The sequence below is a fragment of the Pundamilia nyererei genome, unplaced genomic scaffold (assembly GCF_000239375.1).
Source record: "Pundamilia nyererei isolate P.nyererei 1_Seehausen unplaced genomic scaffold, PunNye1.0 scaffold00003, whole genome shotgun sequence".
Taxonomy (NCBI): domain Eukaryota; kingdom Metazoa; phylum Chordata; class Actinopteri; order Cichliformes; family Cichlidae; genus Pundamilia; species Pundamilia nyererei.
Genome location: NW_005187404.1, coordinates 8697056 through 8709377, shown reverse-complemented (window position 1 = coordinate 8709377; position 12322 = coordinate 8697056). Strand labels below are relative to the sequence as shown.

At 39.3% G+C, this 12322-nt stretch overlaps 1 protein-coding gene across 1 annotated transcript in view; it reads left to right on the top strand.

Annotated features, from left to right (window-relative positions):
- ptgir (prostaglandin I2 receptor) overlaps positions 1-12146 on the top strand; it is a 26880-nt gene extending 14734 nt beyond the window's left edge. The window contains exon 3 of the mRNA XM_005720892.1: positions 8891-12146. Within this exon, the coding sequence (XP_005720949.1) occupies positions 8891-9178 (288 nt within the window). The 3' untranslated portion in view covers positions 9179-12146. The remainder of the gene's footprint in view (positions 1-8890) is intronic.
- The last annotated feature ends 176 nt before the right edge of the window (positions 12147-12322 follow it).

The following is a 12322-nucleotide window of genomic DNA, read 5'->3' as shown; positions in this document are numbered from 1 at the left end:
ACTCTGGGGTAAATTTGTAGTTTTTCCATTAAAATGAATGCAGTGGAAAGAAACTATATCATTTGGATCTTCTAAATTTGAAGGAACTACTTCCTCTTACGCCTTTCATAGTCATATGCGCCCCTGGCGTGCACACTCACAACAATGGCTGAGCGCAAACAGAGTCATGTGTGGATGCGTTTTACCTCCACAAACAGCCCAGATGCGGTTTGTGGTATATGTGGCAAGACAGTGGGGTGTTGTGGCAACACCACTGACATCGTCAAACACCTCAGAGTAAATCACATCACAGAATATGATGAGCTTATGTTGAGGCGAACTGAAGAGGAGGACAGGGACAGGTGCTGCTAGGGCGAGAAAGACGTCTCTCGCATAGTGCTGCAGGCAGGCAACATGCTCAAATAGCGCACAACGTCAGTTTTTTTTTTCTATATGATTATTCTGCATTATTAAGCAATAAAAACAAGTTGTCTGATGTCCTCTAATCATTATGAAGCAATATGGTTATGTTATTATTACAATTACATAATATAATTATATATTGTATTATGAAATGCAATGAAACATTAAGTTTTTGTACAGAGTATCGGTATCGGATCAGTATCGCCGATACCACCCTGAATTTTACTTGGTATCGGATCGGAAAGGAAATCAGTGGTATCGCACATCACTACTGCTAAAACTAAACAGAGCTCCCTGAAAGGCTCAGCCAATCACATTGGCCATATTTGTCACATGACGTAGGACTCCAGTAGAGGACGTAATTGAACTCTTTCTGCTCCGCTGGGTGAATGAGACGCTGACACATCGTTTTTTCTTTCTATCGGGTTTGTTTTTCTTTACTCGAATAGATCAAATTATTGGTGGGGACACGTCCCTTCCGTCCATGCCAAATCTACGCCCTTGGGACTGATGTTTTAAAGCAACAGCAAATTAGTTCCAGTGGATGTTTTTCACTGCTAACAGCAACAAGGGATTTAGTTCATAGTCCTCGGTTATGTGCGGTTAATTTACATGGATGACGTCCAGATGGCTCTCTGTGAAAGAATGTCGCAACCAGGATTAAATTCATCTGGCTGCACTAGTGACATTAAACACAGCCTCAGTCAACAACAGTTACACTTTACTGTGAGCAATTCTGTTCGATTTGAAGTTATTTCAAAAGATACACTCCTGCTGTTTTCAAAGGGCATATATGACCCTGTCAACAATACACGAAAGCACAGTAGCATCATGTCTGTGAAGGTTCTCAGTCATCCAGGTCACCGTAGTCTAAGGAAAGAAAAGCGTCTGGACTTCTTTAAGTTTCTTGAAGTTTTAAGTTTCAAGAAACTTAAAGAAGTCCAGGCGCTTTTCTTTCCAAGCTCTTTAGACCACAGCAGCATCAGATACAGCAGAGAAAATGAGCATTTTTATCTCCAATGAAGAGGAAGTGTCGGTCTACAGCTTCTTCTGTTGTAACACTCTCAAGGTTTTGTAATTTGCCCAGCTAAAACACTGTGCCTCATATTTTACACTGTCCAGTTTGAAAAGTGGGGTTTTATGGTTTTACGGTTACTTCCACTTCCTCTTTTGGGGAGTTTGAGAAGTGTAGTTCTGACACCAGCCTCTTTTTGTCAGTTGTTAAGCAAACGACAACTCCTACACATTTGGCACATCCTGCTCCCGAGACAGGATTTAATTGTGAGAGAGTTCAGAGTGACAGCTTTATTTGGCCCTGAATTCTAAAGAGATTATAAAGGTTTGTCTTAAAACTTTTATGAGTTTTCCACGAACTTAGAAAGCATGTAATGTATAAGACATTGTGTACTATTTAAAACAGGAATCATTTTTTTGCGATACCAAGGCATGCGTGTTAAATGTAATATTACTTTGCCCTGTGGTCTTTGCAGACAGTTGAATTGATGTGTGAGTGTTCAGAGAGTCCGTTATTCTTAGAAGTCATTTATAGATGATGATCATAAAAGGTTTAATGTTTTCAGGTGCAGTAGTTCACTGTAGTGTTGGGCACATCTTAGAGAGGAAGCTCACTAATGGACCGTAAGTGTAGACAGTGTAATTCCCCTGATGAAGCATGTCTGATTATATCAATATAGACTGACTATACTACCGTCACTTATTGCAGCATATAGTTTTTTGTCTTCTGGAAATGTCTTTCATGGAAATGAACAGCTTAATAATAATCTCCAAAGACTGGGATGTGTTTTCTGTGAAAAAGTCAGTAAGGAAAACAAATGTTACCATTGAGCCGTTGTACATGCACCAGAGATGTATATCCTGCAGACGGTGTCGGCAGGAAACACCCACTCATTTTTCCTCTCTGTACGTTCTCCTTAACCTCAAATGTCAGAAAACACGCAACAAAAAAAACTGTCTACCCTTGCATTATAGTGCCACACTGAATAATTCACCAACTACAAAAACAAAACAACTTCAGGATCTCAGGAGATAATCATCCTCAGAGATAAGCATCCTCAGACAGCCTTTATGTCACTAAGCCTCGTGTTGCTCTGTTTAAGGCGTTCAGGAGAAATAACACAGAAAACACTCCTGCATAGCTGTTAGTGGAAATCCTATAATCTCCAATGATCAATGGATCAATGAACTTTAGTGTGCTGTGGTGAACCTTTCGCTGACCTTCCAGCGGAGTTACAAGAAAATAAATCTGCTGTCATGTTTTGAATGAATCTTTTGATAAATACACACGGGCAGAAAACAGGGATAAGGTTCGTTGATGTGTGAAGTTGAAGAGAAGTGACAACTTGGAAAACTAAACAGGGGAAAAAACACTTGGGTGAACTCACATTTCCACCAATTTACTGCATGTGGAAAAATGTCTCTAAAAGTAAAAGATTACTTTCAAAAATAAAGCCACGAATATGTACACAGTTCAGCCACAATATAAATAAAGAAAACACTGAAAGGTGAAGCGAAACATAGTACGGTCCTGGCGTTTATATGGACGTTATTTTAACATGTGCCACCCAAACCAAGTGTATCCTGTGTTAATGGCACCTTACATGCACATGTGCCCCCCTTTCCCTACCAGGACACGGCGTACATGCAAGCTATACTAAACAAACTGGCCAAGAACAGTTCGAGGAACACAGAGTCCTTGCTGTGCATCCCACAGGACCCAGAAGCCCTTCTCCCAGTGTTGTATGTTAGGCATGGAAAAACACCACTAAAGGGAGTTGCACAATAAAAAGGCCGTTCATTTTTCTGTCATGGCTCATCTGTGCGTAGTTAGTAGTTTTTATGATTCACCTCATTTAAAGTGCTGAATGAATCAGATGCCTCCATGCTATGCCATGGTTATAAATCTTTGTACGATTACCTTTCAATCAATCAATCAATCAATCAATCAATCAATCAATCAATCTTTATTTATAAAGCACTTTTCATACAAAGATGTAGCACAAAGTGCTTTACATGGTTAAAAGCAGCCCACCCCACCCTCCAACTCACTCCCCACACTCTCTTTAACATAAACGATCATGGATACATACACACACACACACACACACACACACACACACACACACACACACGCACCTTTGGTAAATTGTGCTCTCGTGCTGTTGCCAACTCTACAACCCAAAATGATTCATTTGTTTCCAAAAAAGCAAGACGAGAGCATTAATCAAGCTCAAGCCTATAAATTTATTCCATGGAGGATGGGTGTGTTAGATTTCTCTTAAAGACTTAAATGAAGTGAACCAAAAAGTCTGCAAATGACTCACTATTGCTTGTAAAGGCTAACAGCTGTAAGCAAGTTATGAAGCTGAAGGAAACAGAATATCATCAGTGTGAGCATCGCTGAATCACTTCAGAGCAAAATGTAAGTGAATGAATCAACCTGAGGCAATAAGGTCGCATGTGTTGTGTTACTGCTAGCTTACCCTTGAAGGGGATGGCTACGGTGAAAGGCTTTTACTTTTAAGGTCAGGTTCAGATCAAATGTTAGGATTCGGCAAATAGTGAGTAGATTCCATGAAATGACTGTAAGTGTGACGTCCTCTGAAATGATGATAACACAAAACTGTAAGTGCAGAAATTTGTTAAACAATAATGTTTGTGGCAAACGTCAGTACACATTAAGCCACTTCCATACTTAAACCTGTTAAAATCAGTGCTTTTGTATTAAGAACAGATCAAATGAGTTCGTGTATTGTAAATTGTGGGAGTCATAGCTTTAGACTCGTGCAGATCTAGCTCAAGCTATGATCAGTGTTACTGACACAGGCTGTGTTTTTTTAACGGAAACACTCTGAGCGACCTCACACTACACAACACGCTTTCCATTTCCTGAAAAGCAAGCAGCCGGGGGCAAACACTGGGGTGTATTAGGTAACTAAAGAAGCAGCTGTTTTCTGTAGAAGTTAAAGAAGCACAAATATTGAATACAAACATGTAAGAAGCTGCACATACGATGTCAGTTTTGTATTAATAGTTCATTTTCTCCAACTAAAACAAAACAAAACAAATATTGCAGGTTTAACAGGCGCCAATGAGATTGATATTGAGTTTCTCTTCTTACTCTAGGAATAAGTAAGTAATTATGCATATTTTCCAAAAATTTTAATTCCTTCAGAGACTGTAATCGATCTGTAAATGATCTCTGAAAGCCCCGTTTTCTCTGCACTGTCTGATCTAAAGTTTCAGAATAATCTGCAGTGAAACAGGATCAGGAAGACAGAGTTAGGGGAGTCCACTAGGACAACACGATAGGCAGTAATGGGTTGTAGAGTGTAGAAATCCATTATGTGGTCTGTTTCCTGAATGAAGCAGCCATCATCAACCATCTTACATGCAACCTATGTGTGTCTTACATGCCTTATTTACAACAGATGGCCTGGATCCAGGTACATGAAGACTGTCAGAACAAAGAAGTGAGATCCATAAAAAACAATTTGAGCAAAATAAAACAAAAGCAAAATCTCCAAAACGGGTGGCCTAAATAAAGGATAACTGCATCTCCGGTCAGACCAGAGCAAATGATGCCACGTGCCTCCTCATCTCCTCTGTCTTTCATCACTACCATGACCCAGAAATCAATCTAAATATGCCATGCTGAAGGATGTCTCAATTCCTAAAATGCATCTGGCAGAGAGGAGAGAGGAGGCTTGTCGGACGAGTTTTATTCGAGGGTGCACAGGTGTTGCATCCTCTGCTAACGTGCGTGACACGGCTGGAACATATAAACCATGGCATTGGTGGGGCGGCGGCGGGGGGGGTCTGTAAATAAAGGAGTCTCTGCATTCATTCAGATTGTCTAAGCGTCTAAGCAAAAATACCTCATTTTGTTATATGCCTGTTGCCTTGGCTCCACTCTCTTTGCATCTCTGCTGGGTAGGATTAAGACTTGAGGAGAGGTGGTGAGGGAAGGAACTGAGGATTGAGAAAGCTGCATGCAGGCAAGGAAAAACCATACTGAGAAGTCCGAGGGCTCTTGAAATATCAAAGTAAAATAGGCTGGATGTGAAACCATCAGCTGAAATATAATAATAATAGTCTGGTACTTGTCTGGTAACAGTGCCCTCCAAAGCTTTCTGCGTATAATCGTGAAATGTTTAAAATCCATCGATTTCTTTACCTGCTTTAAAAGAGTATTTGGTTAAAAGGTAAATATCTCCATGGCTACAAAAGAGACGAGGTTCTGTTTCATTCAGTATTTGTCATTACAATTTGCAAGACTGTGGGTGGTGATAGGTGAATGCAACTGCACATGTACGGCACTTTGTTGGCTAGATTTATATACGGTACATATATGATACATTATATGTCTTCATCACGCCTTCCCTGCAGCTCCCTGGTTCTCTGTTCTCCTAAATAATCCCCCATGATGCTTTCCCTCTATGTCTGGCCTGCTCTTTAAGCACAGACAGATCCATTAATATGCTCCTGTTTAAGGAGAGCCTGACATGTCATCAGTTTTGGCCCCACAGCCTGTAGTGCTTTGAGTGGACGGCTCATGATTTGTGTTTGTCTCTGCGGGGCTTAAAGCCTGCTGAGAGCACCATAAGAGGCAGGGTGGCATGTAGGGAGCAGAAGCATGAGCGAGGGTGGTAATGTGGCGTGAGACAACAATAGCGAGGAAGGTAGCAGAGCACACGAGTCTGTTTGAAATGTTTCTGGCAGCGCCGCGTGATGAATTAAGGGTACCATAACTTTGCATTGAGCACAAGAAGCATTTGTCATTGTGTTTGTTAGTGTGTTTAATGCCAAGATTCATTTTTGTTTGAAACATTAAATCAAATAAGAAATTATTGCCAGCATGAGACCTTTTCCTAGGTCAGAAGCCAAAATAGTTAAGGGTGTTGTTGTATTTTCTTTATCGTTCCTACGAACATCTTTCTCTATGATTCTCCAGAGCTTTTAAAATGTATCTGCCACCAAATTGTGCTGACATCTGTACACTCGGGCCCTTTTCCACACGCACACACGATACATAAATCTTGAGTTTACTAAATTCAAACTGTTTGTTTGAGTTTAGTAATCTTCCATTTTTCAGCGTGTATATCATTGTAACCTTTGATGCCTAGGCAACAAAAGCCAATTTTAAGACTAGTAATGTACGTGATCTACGCTGGCAATCACAAAGCAGTTAACAGCCGCTTCACGCAGTGATGAATTAAAAATAATTAATTCTCAACTAACAAAACAAACATTCAAAACTCTCTGAATACTTCCAGATGAGTTTATTAAATAACCGCTCCCCAATTTTTCAAAGTTTTATTACCGCTCTTGATGCTGCAATGACTTCCTGCTTACATACTTTGGGTGACTATTTTTCAAGTTTGCTGGCATTTCATTTACACACAGTCGACATTGATAATTTTATTGAGTTCCAACTCCATCTTGGAAGCTACTGGTTTTTACTAAAGCTGGAGTTTTTTTATTTTACTACCAGTTGCTACTAATGTAGTAACAAGGAGGAGAGAAACTTACTAATAAAGTGGTGGCAGCAGGTAAATTGTGAAATTTTGCAGTCTACGCCTGCAAAAAAGGAAACGTGTTGTGTGAAAGGAAGTTGAGGACACACTAGCTCAGATGTGTTTTCGTAAAATCCTTCCTTGTCTTATCTGCCATTTATTAAGCCTGTGAAATCCGCTAGAATCTGCCAGCATCAGTTGTGCAATTCAAGAAATTTTAGACGACTTAAAATTGCATGATTACTTCCTAAAAAGTCAAAAACATCTGGAGAGTATTTCATTCCACGCTCAACTGTAACTGCTACTGACACATGCAGGATGACGGCTCTCTTCCAGGATTTTGATGTTGTTATACCGTTGAGCTCAACCCCTTTCAGTAAAATCACATGATAAGTGCTGTTATTTTGGGTGTGCCTCTTCTCTTATTCTCTGTCTTTTTTTTTTATTGTTTGTCATCGGCATACCCAGACATCTTTAGGTGAAATATCATGTTTGGTTGAATTTAGCCAGCTGATAAGTGTGCGAAGCATTCAGTCATGCTTGTGACTGGTCCCTGCACTGGGTCTGGACTCTCCCTCAGGCCTCTCTCATGTTTCTTGCTTATTAGTTTTCAGTCCAGTCCCTAGCAACATGGAAACATTTACACCGATGTAGAAAAGCAGTCAATCAGCAGAAGCCATTAATTAGGAGAATGTTTGTTGGATATTTCGTGGAGGAAATGGAGAATTGTTGATAGAGAATGGGAGTGAGGTGACAAAGATGCTTTGCCAGCTGCTGCTTCTCTCTCTGCCCTGGCTTTGTAAGCAGCCAGCTGCTGCTGTTGTCTGGCCTGCTTTTCTCCAGTCTGTCATACCATAAAGGTCGATACAGGAAAAAGATGTGGTTTTAACATGCTGCCTTATGTGGGTCTGTTTTCGGAACACTTTGTACATTTGAAACTTAAAGATGCGCTTACACCACGTGTGATGATGCTGACATTTGTTAAAGCCTTGCACAGCAAGATGAACTGCCATCTCCTTTGACACTGATGCTGAACACGCAGTTGAGTTTTCATCTGGCTTTAGCAACAAAGTGCCGACGACTCTGCTCTATTTGCTGGAGGAAGCTTCGAATGGTCTCCATCCAGTTGAGACAACGTTTATTCTTTAATATCTTTAATCGTGTGCCAAAAACTTTCCGCTGTCAAGAAGTTTCCTCTCAAAAATTTGTATTAATGTTTTTAAAAATACATTGTTACCTTTTAATAACTTATTACTGTTTGTCTTCTTCTCCATACCTTTGTCTTCATCATTCTGGTACAAGCTCATCTTGGTTTCATCCGTTCAAAGATTATTTTAGAGAACTGTGTCGGCTGGTGTAACCAGTGGTTTGCACCTTGTTGTAAACTCTCTGTATTTCCATTCATGAAGGCTCTCTTTATAATAAAGTTTGACAATGATACATCTGCCTCCTCAAGAGATTTCTTGGCTCAGTTAGATGCTATGAAGTTGTTTTTCTTAACCTTGGAAATAATTCTGTCATCACGCACTTCAGTTGTCTTCTGTGGTCTTTCAGGTCTTTTGGTGTTGGTGAGCAGATCAGTGTAAAATTTTTTGTCAGCCTACTGATGACCTCCCGCACTTACACTAACAGTGAACAGCTATGACATACATATTCAGTACTTTGAAGGGAACAGGTCTTACCTGGCCATAAAACTGCTTTGATTGTCTCATTAATTTTGAACTTCTGAGAATGCAGAGCTGTATATAAAATAGACAGATTTTTATTTGAATTAAGTTGAAATTTTGCACTTCAAACACATCTTGATTGTTTAATTTACAATTCTACAAAAATTGTCTCTCTAACTCTTGACCTTGGCCTTGTAGAAGAGACGGTACAGAAACATTTACACTTGTAAACTGGAAATCACAGGAATTGCATCTGACCTTGACGCTCTCTCTGTCTTTTCTTTACAGATTGCAGGCTTTATCAATGCGATCCATCCATTTTGCGGTGACAAAACAAACCTGGCAGCTTTCAGATTCTATGCGGTCAACCCCATCGTTGATCCTTGGGTCTTTATCATCTGCCGCAAGTCCGTGTTTCGCCACCTTTGCTCTCTGCTGAGCTTCCGCTTCAGTAAAGGAGCCGTAAAGACGACAGCACACTGCGCTCTGTCTTTACCCCTTGACAATGTCATACAACGCAACCCACCAGACACGTCAGTTCCACCAACCAACATGTATTCCAATTTACCTCGATGACCCACAAAAACCCATGGCAGTGCAAGGTGATGGCCTGGAGGCTGGAGGACGTTTCTATATGGAAAAAACATTTAAGGAAAACTCTAAAATGAAATGAATGTATGAATCCAAAATTCCTGCACCTAGTATTTGAAGGCACAAAGACAAGACTGTCACAATTTAAATCTACGCGCTGCCGTTGAAATTTCTCCCTTAACTTTGGAAAAAATGACTGCACTAACTGTTAACTTTCCACTAATGGACGGAAGTTATTTCAACATTGCAAGGGGAGTTGTGCCATTAAAACAGCACTGTGACTTGGGACTAAGGAACACTTACAGTCATGTCAGGCCCAAGGATGACATACTGTAAAATCTGAATATATGCAGTTGAGGAAAGCTGTATGGAAATGTATGAATGTATAGTTGTTGTTGTTTGAATCTCAATCAGTCGGCCCTTTCTTTAAGGCACAGTAAGTCAGTAAGTCTGTTAATGCATTATCTGTGTCTAAAGCATGGATGACATGAGATTCAGCTCACGCAACGTGCCTGCTTATACGGTTTATTTGGATGACATATGTGTGTAACAGATATACACAATTATTATTGAACTGTCCACTGCCCATAACCCAGAATAGCCTTAACAAGTCTGCCACCATGGATATCTCCATATGGAAATTAAATTAACTTACAGGAAATGTTTGTATTTTGTATGTCTTGAAAGACTTGTGTGTCTCATACTACAACTTATGTATTGAAAATGTATTTGTGTGTCATGAAACATGAATTAAAAAACATATGAATTAAAATTTAATCAAGTAAAATTTATTATGCATAAGAATAAATATAGAACTAAATCACAGTGTGATATATAAGTCTCATAGAACTTTCTGTATATTAGGAAACATTTACTAATGGAGACAATGGGGCTGGAAATTTATTTTCCATATGGGGTGATCCAAGCTGAATGCTAATGATGTCAATGTTTGTTGTATGTGCAACATATGCTAATGTGTAGCAGATCCAGTGTTAGCAATGCTAATTACTAATGTGTCAGTGGTTATTATGAACGAGCATGAGTGTATCCAGTGAAGAACCCAAATTTGGTCAAAAACCAAAGCACTTGATATGGACACAAGTACTGGGACACCTAAAGGAGCTGCTCAGGAATGGAAACGCATACCATGAAGCTCCCCGGGCACTGTTCTCATGCTGATGTTAACTCTGAAGTTACTGAGTCAGCAGAGAGTTACAGAGAATTACCGACCTCGCTCGGTACCTTTATGTGGCCTGCTTCTTCATGACTGAGTTGTTGCGGTTATTTAATGTTTCCACTTGCAGTAAGATCACTCAAGAGGGAAGAGTTCTACAAACTTAATTGCTGCAGTGATGGCGTCCTATTACAGTACCTTTACTTGAATTCAGTGAGCTCTTTAGGACAACCTGCTTTCTCACAAGTGTTTTCAAAGGCAGTCTTCATGGCTAGGTGATTGATTTTGTAAACTTGTGGCAATGGAATAGAAAGCACCTGAATTTGAAGATTAACAGATGAAGCCTATTTTGGTTTTTTTGTCTATATAGTGTATTTTTATTTAAGACCAAAAATCTCAAACACAGGTTGGCACTAGACCAAAAAGTCAGTAGATTTTTCTCAATTTTACAGAAAGGTCCCAAAGGGTCAAGCCTACATTTTTCTGCTCTGCATTGTGTTGACCAGACTCTGCTGGTGGCTTCAGAGACTTTCTCAGGCATCGCCCACGTTGTATTTACTTTCATATAAAGAAGCAGTAGGCAACAAAGTAGAGACCACCTTATCTCGACTGAGGGATAAACATAGACTGTCTGTCTCAAGCATAACAACTTCCTGCGGAGGGGAGCCCTCAGAATGGGAGTAACAATAACATCTGTAAACATGTGTAATGTCCTTTTTCTCCAAGAAAGTGTAAATGCTTCTACAGTTTATATCAGAGTCCCCGGAAATATCCTTTCTGCATTTAAAAAAAATCACATCGTTGTCAAGACATATGTATCAAGAGCAAAACCACTGTGACTGAAAAAATGGATTTCAGAAATGTAAACCTTTTACTTCTTCAGGAGTTAAGATTGCCTGACTCATAACACTGACTATTTTGTGTTTCATGTGTTTGTGGTTGTATGTGTGTGTTTTCTAAAATACATCCTCTACCTTTACCCATAAGGTTTAAGTGAATGTGAAAAGGTAATACATAAATGTTTATGTATATATGTTGGTACAGTAGAAGCTTTTCATAATTGTGCTCTGTTGGGGGGGAAAATTGTCGTAAAAATGGCCTATTCCTTTTACCACTTACTTTTGCATTAAAACAGTAATTTAAAGGTAAACCTGCTTTTTTTGCAAGTCTAATAATAATGTTTTATGTTGAGAAACGAAAGGGATTAGTATATGTTGTTGCTATTCCAAACCATCTCTGAGAGTTGGGTTACTTCTTTTTCAGAGAGGGTTTCATTCCTGTGGGAGTCCTGTTCATAATGTCACTGTATTGCTTGAACATTGCATTCTCCTTTTCTTCCTCCTTTTCATGGATCTCTAAACTACCTATGATGATTGTGAATGTCATTTTAAGAGCTTTTTGCTTTTAAAAATTCCGTGCTGCTGCAAAATGCACTGTGAGAATTAGACTTTTAACTTTAAAGCTGTAACTGTATTCCCGTGCTGTAAAGCTGTGTGTTTTAATGATTATGCAAGTTTGGTTTATGCAATTGCAAATGTATGAGTACGACAAAAATTGGGATTTTTTTTTCTTCAAAACATTTTTGTCTTCAATCCACATTCACGTTTTGATTTCACTTATGCTCAGTCATGCATGTCTCGATGTTAGACACATTACCACCCACACATTTTGCTTTGAGGATGTAGTGTTTAATCATCAAGCTGTAAATCTGTTGAATTGAATGAAAGAATATCATTCATTCTATCATTAACATTTCGTTCATATAAAATAAAATCTCATTACAGTTACAATCTTGTCAAAAACTCTTTTGTCCATGTAAAAACAAAGCAAAAGTGAACATCCTTACTTGCACTGTTTGTCTTCTATGAGACCCGATGTTTGAAGAACATGACATGACATGAAAGCCCTTATGCAGTATATATGTGTGTGTGTGTGTATATATATATATATATATA